Here is a 14,380-nt window from a genome sequence, read left to right on the forward strand (position 1 = left end):
TAACAATGAATGTTTGCGACATATTGTTCACGGTTTACACGAGTTTCAATGTTTTTGTGGACAGGTCCAGAATGAGGTCTCGTGTATTGGATTATATAAGTATGGAAATGGGAAGAGCTCCAGTTATAGATTCCCTTTCATGCCAGTCAGGTGCGATTTGTGCCCTTTATGGTGCTCTCGTATCGCGTTGGGCTAAAATTTAAGAAAATACAATTTACATGTAGATGGTGGACGGTCACCATTTTATGTGACAAGGATGTGCTGCTGAATCGAATCCAACAATAAAGCATCCAGTGGTGTTTGCTCTGTTTATCAAAAGTAGCCTGTTTCTCTTCGACTTCCCTCGGTAATATGTCCCCATCGCTGCTGTGGACCGGCTGCACTACTCAATCCACCCGGGGTGCTTGTCCGTTTCAATGGACTTGAACCTCTCTTCGCAGGGCTTAATAGAGCAAATCTATCCTTGAGATTATTGTCTGCCCCTGGCCGGTCTCTGATAAAGTTCGCTGACGCGGATTTCCTAAGAGGAGAATTGGCGTGAGAGTAGACACCAAGGCTACCACCGTCACCTACAGCAACGGACGCTGTTGGCTGCCTGAAATGAGGCTGGCGCATGTTTGACGGGTTGTTTTGGATAACTGGAGACGCATCGCGTAGATGGCTAGGTGTATGAATGCCGCTTGATGGGTTAGATGGCATGAATGACTGTCGTCGAGAAGGTGATGATTGTTTATTTGCTGAGTCGGGGTCAACATGACCGAGGTAATTTGGATTCGGGCTTGTCTTAAATCCCCGATTTATGACATGTGTCGGTGTCCAAAGTTCAACTTGGTTGTATTGATCATCCGGACCCGGTTGTGTGGCATACTCTTCAGAAAATTGAGTACCAACATCCCTCATAAGCGGGTGAGTTCGGGGATGAACGAATTTCGTATCGTATTCATGTAACACCTCTTTATGAACCAAGGTTGAGTCCTTGGCTTGCTGGGAGAATGAAGTCGAAAGGAATGACATTTGCACGGAGAGTAAAAGCGCGAGAATAATCGTGGTAAATATTGTAACGCTCGGCCGAGGATCAGAAGAAAGTGTGGGCAGAAAGAGCCAGTACACAAGCACATGGCCCGGGCTAAACGAACAGAACAGACGAAGTGATAACGGAAAGGGATCCCAAACAGCGATCTCCCACACATCACGTTTCGGGTCAGGATGACGTCGCGACTCGGCGGATTCACCGGTCAAGATATTTGATAGGAAGCGAATAGGAGATGTTGACATCGGAGCGGAGGACACTTGAACTCGTTGCGCAGAGGGTGTAGCTGGTACTTTATCGATTGAAGACTCGAAAAGACGGTATCGCCGTTTTCGCCAGAAGGTATACACGGCATTTGTCACGGAGAACAAAGCGAGAATATGCACAAAAAACGAGGCCTAGCATATATCTCTATGAGCCAAATTCCACCATTAAAGCTCGACCATATCAACTCACCAACCAGCTCAGCCAGGATAATCCACCGTTGCCATCGCCGAATATATCAGCGTCTGCCCGACTGATTCGGGTGACGCTATTTGCTCTGGCGATCAAGAAGACAAAATTCAACGCAAAACCGAGCGGCAAGGCCCAGTCCTTTTCGAGCTGATCCCAGTCACTAGAGTCAACCTCCTCCGATATCCATAGCAGAAAATCCCAAGGGTTAAAAAAGCCGGCAATGCGCTCAGAGAGCGGCCGGCGACGCACGAGTCGGGGCATGGTCGCGAAGGGCCTGAAAGTTCAAGACTCAACTTGGGATATTCATTCAGCCTCGACTCACACGGCCCATGAGTTAGACCACAAAACAAGAGCAAGCGGCTCTTATGTTGATGACTTGTCGAAGCTGGTGAAAGGTGGTTAGGAAGGTCGAAGTGGAAGCTCAAAAAGTAAACAGAGATGAGCCCGCCTAACAACCGCCCGATGCGGCTTAGCCCGGAGCTTCGCTCTTAGCAGGAGCGGAACGGGCTGCTGAGCTGTGCTCACCATTGACTGCTCGACATAACGCAAAGAACAGAGACGGGGCTGCAGTCAGTGAAGCTGCCGATAATTAACGACCTGTACTATCCCCGAGCTACACGTTCGGCCTAGTCATCATGGCTGCTGCTGCCGCCTACAAGGTACCATCCCCGAATCCAGCCAAACACTCCCCGCATTGCGACCGTCAACTGACCACGGCCGTGGAGAATAGGACCGGCAATTCCTGGCTGTAATTGGAGATGAAGAGTAAGTTCTGACCATCGATTACTCTATGCTGGACTACGCTGACTTCGCTATCAAAGCTCTGTCACAGGTCTCTTACTCGCTGGCATCGGCGTACGTCCAGACATCGCCTCACAAGCAGCTTAGCTATTCTCAGATCAAAGCATTAACATCACCTCCAGCATGTCACCGAACCTCCCGATTTGCAGCGAAATTTCCTTGTCGTCGATTCCAAGACCGAGACATCTGCTATTGAGAAGGCATTTCACAATTTTACCCAGGAAAGGAAAGATATTGGCATATTGCTGATCAACCAACACGTACGAATTAGATGATATTCTTTTGTTGACAAAGATGTTTCCAATGCTAAGCTATATTCTATACTCAATAGGTCGCCGAACGTATCAGACCGGCAGTCGATTCGTATACGGAAGCCTTCCCCGCCGTGTTAGAGATTCCGAGCAAGGACCATCCATACGATCCAGAAAAGGACAGTGTTCTACGACGAGTACGAAGGTTGTTTGGGGAGTAGGCGGGGTACTCATTTTGTTCTGCTTATATCTTATCATGGCTTCTCAGGCGTTATTGCACATTTGTCTCTATATTCACAAGACCAGATCTACGTTATATTCAATACTTGCAAAAAATACAATTTACTCTTTTTGATGACGGCGGGTTCTTGACTCTCCAAAGGATATCACATTTAGTATCCCGAAATCAGAAGACTACTTATTTGTTGACTGCTTCAATGTTGGACAAATATAACACGCAGTACAGGTATTTAACATTCAGAACAAGTCCACAGGGGTACCGTTATTTGAATAATCACCACCAAAAGAACAAGCCAACTCCTAGTTGTGCTAGTATAAGAATGAAACTGGTAAACGCAAAAGGGCGGCGTACAGCACGAGCAAAAACCGATACTCTCCGATCTAAACAATGCACAGTTCAGCAGCAGTATGCAAAAGATAAGCTATTACACGGGAAATTTATTCCGGGACACGGATTATGGGTATGTTCGAGGATTGTCGAAGACAAAAGGACCAACTTGATCAGAAACAGGCAAGACACACAAATAAGCAGCACCAAAACAGACAAGAATCATGGCAAAGCGGGTAACATGTATTCAGCAATCGCTTCAACGTAGACACATTATGCATTATTAAAAGACGATGTTACGAGCTTGAAGGCAAGTAACACGCTCCAAGTCTTCGGTGAAAACATCAGCGAGAACGGAATATTTGCCCTAGGCAGAAAGAGTTAAAAAAGTTTTCTCAAGTCCACATGGAAATGATGGGATTCCTTACCGGTGGAACTTCTTTAGGAATCTCCACTTGCTTAGTGAATTTCTGCTTCCCTTGCAATGGACACTTCAGATCGGTATTAGCCTCGAGTTCATCGCAGAGATCGGCGTCGGTCTTGATCAAGCGAATCAGTCCATATTTCACCTCCAGGTGAAGCGTGGAGCCTTTGTCGACAGGGGCGTGGAAAATGCCTTCGGCTTCGATCGTGAGGGATTCGCCACTATTAAACAGGTAAATAAGTTAGCAATTATCGGGATCATCCTTATCAGAAGGGACATACGGTACTGGCGGGTTAGGCGACAGATTCACGGCAGTGATCTCCAGGATGTCGTCTGAAGGGTCAGCACAGAAGCCCAGCGGGTTTTCACCATGCACAGGAAACTCCTCCTCGAGAGGCCTCAAGGGGGACTGGCCAAAGAAGGGCAGGGATGCAGCCCAGATCTGGAGAGGAGCAGCGCCGAGGAGGAGAGCGGAGAAGAGCTTCATGGCGACGAAGCTCGAGGGTGGTGACGGGGAAAGCCACACGTATCTGAGCCTGCAGCAACTGCAAGCAGTGTCTCTAATTGTAATGCGGATTCTTGCGAGCACTCGACTTAGCTATGGATGTTATGGCGGTGATTTGAGTGGTTGAGCTGCAGGTTCCTGTCGTGATAAGAGAGAAAAGAGGAGGCTGTGAAATGACGAAGCCGCCGTCCAATAGCACGCCACGTGATGGGTCACACGCACGTCTCAGCCCCTCACCGCCCGGCCATCGCACCAATCCTAGTGGCTGCACGTGCTACGAATGTCTTTTCGCATTCTCTCTGCTCAATAAACATCGGCAGCCATAACTTATAAGTATGACGCTCTACTAGACTGTTATGGTGTTGAAGATCGCCTATGCAGCAGGCAGCCCAATCGTGTTGTTGTAACTGGTTGTCCAAAAAAGACTAGCGCGACTACGTAAGACTAATTGCGGCCCCACCAGACATCCTGGTTGAGTACCACATGACCGTCTAATATTCAATTCTCTAATACCACCATCGATTAATGAATAAATTTCGGAGAGAGGGGTACATGTATTCCTTTATAGGGTTGAATAGTAGAATTCCTCGAGCAATGCAACCCATCCTCTCCAAACAAACTTTCGACGCATGTAGTACATAAATATATATTTGTAGGGGCGCTGCGCTCAATATTTGATCTTCCCGATTGATACATACATACCTTAAATCATACATATGCCCATATATGCACTTAATCGACCCCGAAGATCTCTATCTGGAATACTGCAGTTGTATAAGGTTTGCGGGGATCAGGCAGTGAGCACGTAACATCATTGATATACATATGCATATATCCCGCAACCAACAACCCTCGTTATCAAATGTAGTCCTTCCGCACTTGCATTACTGAGGCTGACTATCGACATCTAGAGCCGATACCTCATCCCAATTTGTCGATGCAGATACATCGGGCATGCTGCATATGCATGTACTTTAAAAGCATTCACATATTAGACTCATTTCATGCAACTAACAAAATCACAATCCTACCGATATTGCAGGGATGTTGGCCAATCGGCTGCCACTTCACCTTTGCAGCACTCAAATCACTGACGTGGCGGAGTACTCTCGCTTATGATCTTCCATTACTATGAACGAGACAAAATATCGAGTGATTTTATGCGAGTCCATACATAATCAAGTGATGAGTATGGCTGCTTGCTAGGAATGTCTTTCAATAGTGTGTGATAAGTGACGACATACAATATGACGAGTAGTAGCGGGCATGCAGTCGACCACGGTCGTTAAACACACTTTCAATGTTATTGAAACTGTTGCGAGATGCTGTCAAATAATAATTGTATTCAGTCATTCAGCTGACGGTGGCATTTTCGTTCCCTCGTCGGCTTCAAAAGCCCACACACACACACACACACACACACAACAAATTGACTAAATTTTGGCGCGTATTTGTCAGTGATTGACTACCACTCCCTAAGACATTGACTTAAAAAGGATTCCAGGAAAGGCGGTTGCCAACGATTGCTGCTTTGACAAAGTTCTACTTTCCTTCTGCATTTTTTGACACCGTGTTATTGTGGGCCATGCCAGTCTTGTGTCGTGGCAAATTCAAGATGTTGGCTAAAGCCTTGATTCGGTGCAGCACTAAATATCTTTTCAAAACTGGTTTCTAAGTGATTTGCAAACTGTGGATCATATCATTGTTATTTGCCGTTCGGACCAAAGCCCAGTTTCAGAATGACGTGCAATCGTGTGGCTGGTCGATTAATATTTACCCGGTAAATACACCGGTGAAAACTAGGACCTAGTCACTAGATAAACAAGCTATTGGCTCTCGGGTTCATTTCACAGCGAGCATTCAGCTGCAAGGTGTGAACAGGCGGAGAAAGCCCCTGTTCTCTAGGCTTTGATTCGAAGATCGTCATAGCCAGCAGGTACTTAATCCGGCTACATGCATGATTCGCAACAAACCAAGCGGGGGCGGTACAATATTATTCACCTACTCTGTACAGAGGGCAATAGTAAGTACTCATAGCGTAATCATTATTGTTGTATGATTGAATCCCTCGTATAACATCCCATATCGAAGGGGGCCGTTCCAGGCGGGATTTGTACTTGCATTTGTGGCAAAGGACCTTCCTAATTTCACCAGCCTAGCCGCATCCTCGTAGCAGAAGGGCTACTGGCGGCCTTCAACTATAATGCGTAAGATGGCCAATCAAAATTCATGTGGACTGCAACACGGTTTCCAGAAAGTTCGGGATGACGCTGAGTATCTGATTGATAGATGCTGCTGTCTTCGAGAGATGCCAATAAACCAAAAGGAAAAAAAGTCTAAATAAGTCAAGTGAATAATAGAGAATTTTCTGCTGCCGATAGGATGCTCCGTACTTGATTCCTGTAAGATTGGGAGTTCCTTCGCGTGCCACGCAGCAAGTATTCCTTCAGTGAAAGTGGACCGGAGGCAGTCCCACGCGCTCCGGCAACTTACTCTGTGGCTGTAAATTTTTAACGAATCAACCAACGCTTCCCCTCGTGAAAAACGGCCAAGGCCCGTGCCGTTTCTAACACTAAAGCAGTCTCCATTTTTATAGTGAAGAATTTGTAGCAGAATTGACCGGACGGCCCGCGATATTAGTGCACTGTACTATGCTCGCGAAATTTTAAACACGGAAACTTACAATTGTGAACCATGGCGCTGGGTAGCTTACTACCCCAGGGAAGTGGTGCGGCTCTGAAAATCAATGTGGAAAATGCGTCTTTCTTTGGTTTGGAAGAGGGCCGACCCGACAGTCTGGATACCGCGATAGAACTTCCGTCCGTTCCCGCCCATTTCCTGCATGAGCTCCTCTCTTACATGCGTCGGACTGGACTGTGATCATTGTCGGGAAGACGGGAACTATGTTATGGTGTGCCATACCAGCGGTAACAACCTGCGCATGAGTAAGTTGCGTCGGAGACAATACTTCTTTGGCTCTTGATGGATCCCGTGTTTTGAAAATTACCAAGAGGGGGTCTAAAACTTCAACAACATAGTATCTGGCTTTCTTCGGTATCAGTAAATGACAAATTTTTACCAGAAAAGCCCCTTGGCAATCGGTCACTAATTCAAGGAGGGATTTCCATGTAAAAATGTATCCGTTCACTAATGATCCTTCGAGCTGAGACTTGAAAACGACTTCCACAGTAACAAAGTGTTATTTTGTAGCCGTTGTAATCTACCCCCCTCGTGGTTTGCAAGAGGAAACAATATCATACCAGGCTGACAATCACTGAAACCACACCAGGAGGTCATGTAGAATTTAGCACGCGTTTTAGGTCTATATTATAGACATGACTTGACCCGGAGCATGGCCGATTTTTGTAACATACTTTTTCACTTCGATTAGTCGCACACAAAGAAGCGGTGAGATGTCAGCGAAATTCACAAAATAGGCGTATGGAGACCGTAAGTCTAGGACCTGCATCTAAGCTGTTGCGAAATTTAGTAACATTGGTCCTCCACACTACTTGACGGCTAATGCCGATATTTTCTCGTGAGAATGGCACGATACCAAAACATGACTTTTGTTGAATAAATTGCACCGTAAACAGTGCATCAATCTCATCTGATATTCCGTACTGCCTGGTTATAAGCTCCAAATTACTTCGTGCTTTGTCTAAAAAGCCACATTGAATGCGACGTAATGGACTTTCCGTATTCAGTTTCGCATTTCCAATGGAACAGGTATTCGCAAATTCACAATTTCCTAAGCTTTTACAAACAAAAATGCATCGAAATAACTGCATGAAAACAAACATCCATTAAAGACTTCTAGTGAAAATATTGACACCTGTCATCCACAACATGGAATCAGTCGATGTGCTTCAATGTGAATCGATGTGACGACCCACGAGTAATAGGAAACATCACGGAAGTGGATACCTGTCTGCGGAATTCCGATTCACAGCACTGCATTGATCTTCTTGGTTCAATCGTGACACGAGCGGAACGTGGGCCCTCCATTTGGATGGTGGTAGGTTGGCCAGTTGGATCCACTAGACGAATACTATCAATGCTATTCAGAGTTATTGTCACAGGTGACGAAGAATGGTGCATCTGCAAACCGCTAATTTCGTCCTAGCTGGTTCATTATTGTCCTGGAAGACCAGATGTGTGCCCACTTTTTGGGCAAAGCGTCCGACCTGAGAGCCACGGATATCCCTCACGGAGTCACTCACAGTAAGCGCCGACCCTGCCCATAATTGTGACCACAATATACCAATGAAACGCTACTGTTCTTGCAGGTTTGATGGTCCCTCGGTAAACGCAATAGAATATTTTGAAAGAATTCTTCAATAGCGAAGTTGAAAACAAAGTTCGGTCAGCATTCAGAACAGCCTCAGGCAGTCATCTCACAGATAGTGGTGGGGATCGCCTATTGAAGCAGAACGAGGCTTTATCCCATGCGTTTCCTAAAAAAGGACTCCTTAATCGTGAATAGCCTGTATGTCTTGGTATCGTTAAGCGCCATTGTTGCCTTGTCCCGTTTGGGCAACAATTCTCTTAGTGATCGGTTGCAGGCTTGTTAGACAATACCAGTGCGAACGAATCAAGCATACACAGCACTTTTCCCGCGGCTGCCGAGTAACCATCAACGCGGAATTCTATTCCAATACTCCATTTGCGCCAATACATTCGTATCTTGAACCCAAATACAACGGTATTGGCCATTATCGTCGGCCAGACGACATCGTTGAGTCTTTCTCAGAAATCCCTTGTGGTGGAAGGCTGAGTAGAATGAGGTATGAGACAGTTTCTTGTTCACATCCACGGTGATTCAACTAATACTGTCCAAGCAACCCAGACGCAGGAACGACGTCTCTAGATGATGTCTTTCGGGAAATTACAGTTGTCCACGGTCGAGAGTTCCAGAAATATTCGATCAACAATCGAATTTATTTCTGCCCCATCGACGATGTACGATTTCTGCGGACCTTCAACTGTGAAATGGCTAACCCTCTCAGGATGAGATAGACCGACTCGGACTCCAACAGGAAATCTTTAATATGATTTTCGACAATCGTCTTATATTTCCGCCGATAAATCACCCTCGTCGAATATTGGACTGTGGTTGTGGGGGGGGAAACTGGGCAGTCGAGGTTGCAGAGCGCTATCCTAGCACTCAGGTAGGTTAGTTTAGGATCGCGCTCAGGTGCTAGAGCTGATCCTCTGCATGCAGGTAATTGGTGTTGATATATCGCCACATCTTCAGCCCCTCGATCTACCGGATAACTTATGGCTGCAAGTGAGTCTTCCCCCTGAAGGTTCGCAAAGCTTCGTGTAAAAGCCACCGTCATGTCTGAGTTGTGGATTCACAGTACTGTGCGAGAGGCAGCCAAAACTGAGTTTCATATCACGAAGCACCGCTTGCTGAATATCGTATTTGCAGATTGACGACTTGAACCGCTCCTTCACATTTCCTTCTCGACATTTTGATTTGGTACATTCGAGACTCGTTGCATCGGGAATAAACAGGTCGCGATGGACTTCCTATATTCGTGACCTGGTGCGGTAAGTCTTTGGGCCTGACATTTAGAATCATTCTTCGTTAAACAGGTCTAACAGAATATTTGTATAACAGGGTAACGAAACGTGGTGGCTGGGTCCAGATGATCGAACTAAATTATAATACTCAATCGGATAACGGGTCTCTGACAGATCAGCACGCGCTCAGGGAGTGGAGTAGGCGTTATATCAGGTCGTTGGAAGACCTAAAAGATTTGAGAATTGGATCGAGGCTCGGGAGTTTGATGACTGCAGCCGGCTTGGTAGAAGTTGACACAACGATGATTCAGCTTCCATTATCTGCATGGGCTCGAGGTATGATATGCGATATCAAGACACTGCGATATCACTCATGGAACTAAGCCAGAGAAAAGACTCACGCACACGTCAAATTGGTGCTTCCAACAGACCCAACGTTCACCAACTTTTAGAGTCAGTTGCACTCTACCCATTCACGCAACGTCTTCATATGCCCGAAGAGGACTTCTGGGATTTGATCTCTCGAGCTCGAGCAGAAGCAGATGATTTGAGCCTGAAGGCCTATTTTCCGTTGTGAGTAATCCTTAGTCCCATAAATTACTAAGGCTCATATGATTTAGATATGTGGCAATCGGCCGAAAGCCTCTGTGATATTAGCCCTCATCAAAACCTACAAGAAGAGGAAGAAATGACTCACATATGTGAAAGAGCACATGCGAGAAATTGACAAGCTGAATTGATAGGGTTTCTATACTGTTATTTACCACATATAATTGTCAAGTATAAGCTTCTGAATCCACATCTACTTTGATTTGTGCCTCGATGATATCGGAAAGAATCGTATTGACTGTCAGGTATGGTTACCTTGCTGCTAGAAGGGAAGTGTCGATCGTTCTCAGAGCGGGGCAAGTCTGAGATCAGAGTCTGTCTTGCAAAGGTATCAATGCCAATGAGACAAGTATATAAGTGTCTCAATTGAATGATGGAAAGGATTTCAATTTTGGAGGCATGAATTTCGAGGTCAGATAGTCATTGTGGGTGAGAAAGGGAAGGTTTGGAGGAGGTACGAGTGATCCCGTCACCTGACTTTTCTTAGAAGGCAAGAGCGAACCCATTGCACTGACTTCACTATTGCGTGCATGATTATTCTAGAAAACGACATTTCGAATTATCATATCAGTAAGGATGATAATTCCGATTGATTTAAGAAAGGCTAACCTGAATGACTGGGAAGGTTGTTGCAGAGCTTCCATTTTATGAAGGGGTTTGTACGTATAGACGGATTGGCATTTCTTGGAGCGAATATACCTGTCGTCGTCTGGGCCACTCTCCCTTGAAGGTGTCACGGTATGACACACTCAACCAGGACCCTGGGCTTCGAAGAAATGGTGCGGAGATACGGCGTACCGAAGTATGAAGAACGCGAAAGGTTACGTCCTCTTCAAACCCGCCGCTGACGTTTTGATTTCATCAATTATGGAATATTAACCAAAGAACATCAGAAGCATTTTGAAAATCGATTCGGTCGGAGATAAACAGGCGGAAAGTGACATATCAACACTGCCTCGGCTTTGTTTGTCGCGTCGGCTCTTTGTTCGTGACCCAGTCCCAGAGTTCTCCTACCCACAACAAATATAGGACTGCTTCCAATGTTCGCAATAGATCGCATTGAATCTAGCAATATGCCTAGCGCGAAGCTTACGAGGGATGAGATCTACCGTCATGCACGATGGAAAAGCAGGTTTGATTTAACATCACTGCGATCCCGCTACGTGATTCCGCAATGAGCCGGCAACGATGGAACACTTATCACTATGAAAAGAGAACACTTCTCAAGTGTGTCATATTGGTCGAGTTATCAGGTTGAAAGCTTTACCCAAGCTGTCGGTGGACCCGGCACTTATGGATAAGATCGTCGATAATTAATGACCGAACTCTAACAGCCCAAGGTCAACGCCCTTGTTCACCGCCATCCTGTTTCTTATTGGCAAACGGAGCTTCCCAGTCCATATTACTGCACCAGTTAGCTCACTCGGTATCTTACCCCGGAATCTCACCCGGCATGGAAACTTTACGTGAAGTCCATGAGCAATCGATAACAAAGCTCAAGATTTTGTCATATCAATGCACAGTCAGATGGGAAGGATTGTCATCCATAGAACCTCGTCGTATTAGGACCAAATATCCACCATAGAATTTGCCAGCTACAGCTACAAGCACCTCGAAACGGGTCTTAACAGGTATACGAAGCGTTAACGATTCGATGAATACATACGATGGCTATAGCGTGGTTTATCATTAAAGCGAAATGTCCGTTTCGGCTTGCTATTGGTATTGTCCATATAGGTGAGTTGTGCACAGTGAATTATTTTTTTGATTCATTATTATTGCCCCATTCATGTCGACGTGTTAGACAGGGGATTAAGCATTAGGGAATGGTCGAATATACGAATGAATCAACGTCCAACATCATGGTAGAGCAACACTGGAATGAATATTACCTATTTTTAGAAATCTTAGAGTAGATAACTAAGTATTCTGATTATTCTCGATGCGAACAATCTTAGTAAAATCGGTTCGTTATCATTGACTGAAAAATAGATGCCTAAGGCATAAATTTCTGCAAAGTGCACTAACCGCTTTTGGCGATTCAGAAAAATTTTGGGGCAAGCATCCGCCTTTGCGGATTTAATTCTTATCTTCACCCATCTTTTTTCGCATGAAGCATTCCATAGCCTAGACAGGATGCCTTCCACATACAATAGGGATAAACCGTGGGACACGGAAGACATTGACAAATTGAAGGTAACTTTAATGCAAACAATCTTCTAAAAAGATCGAAGTGCGGAGCTTATTAACTCTTCTTTTCGCCCGAATAGATCGATGAATTTAAGCCTGAACACAACCTTGCCGGCTCCTTTCTCGAAGAATCTTCCTTTGTGACTCTGTTTCCTAAATATCGAGAGGTATATCTGAAAGAAGCATGGCCGATGATCACAAGGATTTTGGAGAAGCGTGGAATTGCCTGCACATTGGATTTGGTCGAAGGTAGCATGACGGTCAAGACTACGAGGAAGACCTTCGACCCGGCAGCCATTTTAAAAGCTCGTGATTTAATCAAACTGCTCTCACGAAGCGTGCCCGCACAACAGGTGGGTTTTTAGATCGTCACAATTACAATCTTCAGGGTCCAGCATACTGATCGAGAGTCATGGAACAGGCTATAAAAATTTTAGAGGATGATATTGCATGCGATATTATAAAGATCCGCAATTTGGTCGATAATAAAGAACGTTTCGTTAAACGCCGGCAACGCATTCTTGGTCCCTCGGGTTCGACACTGAAAGCTCTTGAGCTGTTGACAAGTACATACATTCTGGTCCAGGGAAACACGGTCTCTGTTATGGGTCCTTTCGATGGACTTAGGACCATTCGTCAAATTGTCATAGACTGCATGGAAAATATTCATCCTATTTATCACGTCAAAGAACTCATGATCAAGCGGGAGCTGGCCAAGGACCCGAATATGGCCGGACAATCCTGGGATCGATTCCTTCCAAATTTCAAGAAGCGCACTCTTTCAAAACGTCGCGTTCCTCACAAGCTTACGGACAAATCCAAGAAGATCTACACTCCTTTCCCCCTGCGCAAGAAAAGAGCAAGATCGACAAGGAATTGGAATCTGGCGAATACTTCTTGTCAAAACAAGCCAAAGCACGCGTGCGTAAGGAAGAAATACAAGAGAGACAACGTGAGAAAAGGGAAGAGAAGATGAAGGAGCGAGAAAAGGATTTTGTACCGCCCGTCGAGGATGCTGATCGGAAGGAGAAGAAGGAAAAGAAAAAGAAGCGGAAGCATGCAGAGGACGGGGAGGAGTCCTCTGAAAAGAAAAAGAAAAAAAGAGAAAGAGCAAGACGGAAGATGAGGATGATGACGAGTAATAGTCCCTCTCTTCTCTTTTGAACTTGGATTCTGGCGTACTATTAGGCGTGTGTGCATAGTGGGCATGGTGTACAAAAATCTGGTTGATATTTGAGGATATCGTGTTCAATTGATGTTTTATCATAGGATTATTATACCCTATTCAAGTCTTTAAAATTACAATCCGTGTTCCTAAACGTATGGACATGCCTTTGACCTTCGCCTTGAAACTGGCACCCCCCTATTTATGTCCATGAAGGGTGAAGTCGCCTCAAAATAACGCCAATCTATCGATTCAAAATAGAAACAAGAATCCAAAGGAAGATAATTATATCGCCAACATTCAACTCAAAACATCTGGTTTTTCTTTCATAAAGTTTTAATGGAAACAGAAGCGAAACTAACGAGTATCAGCCGTTGAATGGACGCCTACTCGGTAGCTCTGGGGCTGGAGATTAGTTCGAATACTCTGCGCGCTAGGTCTCGGTAGACTTTCAGGAGCCTGAAGGTTTTCGTATGAAAAGATAAAGTGATAACTGTTTCCAAGGACCTCTTTCAAGGCACTCTTTTGAGACAACTGGTTTTGGTGATGTTGTGCACGCCGTGCTCCTTTGATCCACTCTTGAAAACGGAGAGCAAGCACAGCTTTGGCTTTTATGACCTCGGGTTTGTGTGGTGTACCCTCTCTAATCGTGGTTGTGGCGAAATGGGACTTATCAAGTTGCTGATCCAAGTGGTTTCTGCAACGTTCTGCCATCGCAAAACGATTGACTAACATAAGCGGGTCATCGATAAATCTGCGCGGTGGTAACAATCCGAACATGCACAGCGAATAGTAATCTTGGCGTCCCAGTCAGGTGGTGGCAGGGGGACAGAGCTGACATATCTGGTTCCA

At 45.4% G+C, this 14,380-nt stretch overlaps 6 protein-coding genes across 6 annotated transcripts; 4 read left to right on the plus strand and 2 right to left on the minus strand.

Annotated features, from left to right (window-relative positions):
- Positions 1-312: 312 nt before the first annotated feature.
- BGW36DRAFT_304633 (uncharacterized protein) lies at positions 313-1,747 on the minus strand (the record flags this gene model as incomplete). Its single annotated transcript, XM_046211989.1, has 2 exons — positions 313-1,428; positions 1,487-1,747. 2 exons carry the CDS (start codon positions 1,745-1,747, stop codon positions 313-315), a joined length of 1,377 nt encoding a protein of 458 aa, XP_046067490.1.
- Positions 1,748-2,019: 272 nt separating this feature from the next.
- Positions 2,020-2,896, plus strand: BGW36DRAFT_388221 (putative V-type ATPase F subunit). The gene is made up of 5 exons (XM_046217206.1): positions 2,020-2,145; positions 2,217-2,251; positions 2,308-2,341; positions 2,410-2,547; positions 2,619-2,896. The coding sequence occupies exons 1-5, from the start codon at positions 2,122-2,124 to the stop codon at positions 2,757-2,759; spliced, it is 372 nt and encodes a 123-aa protein (XP_046067491.1). The 5' UTR covers positions 2,020-2,121; the 3' UTR covers positions 2,760-2,896.
- A 493-nt stretch (positions 2,897-3,389) lies between these two features.
- Positions 3,390-4,017, minus strand: BGW36DRAFT_305277 (putative ML domain protein; the record flags this gene model as incomplete). Its single annotated transcript, XM_046212054.1, has 3 exons — positions 3,390-3,473; positions 3,535-3,751; positions 3,812-4,017. 3 exons carry the CDS (start codon positions 4,015-4,017, stop codon positions 3,390-3,392), a joined length of 507 nt encoding a protein of 168 aa, XP_046067492.1.
- Positions 4,018-8,128: 4,111 nt separating this feature from the next.
- Positions 8,129-9,175, plus strand: BGW36DRAFT_51608 (uncharacterized protein). The gene is made up of 5 exons (XM_046222388.1): positions 8,129-8,259; positions 8,325-8,524; positions 8,601-8,822; positions 8,877-8,997; positions 9,055-9,175. Exons 2-5 carry the CDS (start codon positions 8,484-8,486, stop codon positions 9,088-9,090), a joined length of 420 nt encoding a protein of 139 aa, XP_046067493.1. The 5' UTR covers positions 8,129-8,259; positions 8,325-8,483; the 3' UTR covers positions 9,091-9,175.
- Positions 9,087-10,141, plus strand: BGW36DRAFT_400692 (S-adenosyl-L-methionine-dependent methyltransferase; the record flags this gene model as incomplete). Its single annotated transcript, XM_046218657.1, has 5 exons — positions 9,087-9,206; positions 9,260-9,325; positions 9,470-9,591; positions 9,662-9,900; positions 9,960-10,141. The coding sequence occupies 5 exons, from the start codon at positions 9,087-9,089 to the stop codon at positions 10,139-10,141; spliced, it is 729 nt and encodes a 242-aa protein (XP_046067494.1).
- A 2,168-nt stretch (positions 10,142-12,309) lies between these two features.
- Positions 12,310-13,339, plus strand: BGW36DRAFT_363735 (putative rRNA assembly protein Mis3; the record flags this gene model as incomplete). The annotated part of the gene is made up of 3 exons (XM_046214491.1): positions 12,310-12,369; positions 12,444-12,716; positions 12,785-13,339. 3 exons carry the CDS (start codon positions 12,310-12,312, stop codon positions 13,337-13,339), a joined length of 888 nt encoding a protein of 295 aa, XP_046067495.1.
- Between the last annotated feature and the right edge of the window lie 1,041 nt (positions 13,340-14,380).

The sequence above is a fragment of the Talaromyces proteolyticus genome (assembly GCF_021365285.1).
Source record: "Talaromyces proteolyticus strain PMI_201 chromosome Unknown BGW36scaffold_12, whole genome shotgun sequence".
NCBI lineage: Eukaryota > Fungi > Ascomycota > Eurotiomycetes > Eurotiales > Trichocomaceae > Talaromyces > Talaromyces proteolyticus.

What these genes read in the sequence shown, in the direction of transcription:
- BGW36DRAFT_51608 (XM_046222388.1), top strand. Translation starts at nt 8,484, where the DNA reads ATGCGTTTCCTAAAAAAGGACTCCTTAATCGTGAATAGCCT. An exon ending in TCCTTAATCGTGAATAGCCT is followed by an intron (nt 8,525 to 8,600) that starts GTATGTCTTGGT and finishes GATCGGTTGCAG; the next exon opens with GCTTGTTAGACAATACCAGT. An exon ending in GGAAGGCTGAGTAGAATGAG is followed by an intron (nt 8,823 to 8,876) that starts GTATGAGACAGT and finishes ATACTGTCCAAG; the next exon opens with CAACCCAGACGCAGGAACGA.
- BGW36DRAFT_388221 (XM_046217206.1), top strand. Translation starts at nt 2,122, where the DNA reads ATGGCTGCTGCTGCCGCCTACAAG. An exon ending in CTGCTGCTGCCGCCTACAAG is followed by an intron (nt 2,146 to 2,216) that starts GTACCATCCCCG and finishes CGTGGAGAATAG; the next exon opens with GACCGGCAATTCCTGGCTGT. An exon ending in TATTGCTGATCAACCAACAC is followed by an intron (nt 2,548 to 2,618) that starts GTACGAATTAGA and finishes TATACTCAATAG; the next exon opens with GTCGCCGAACGTATCAGACC.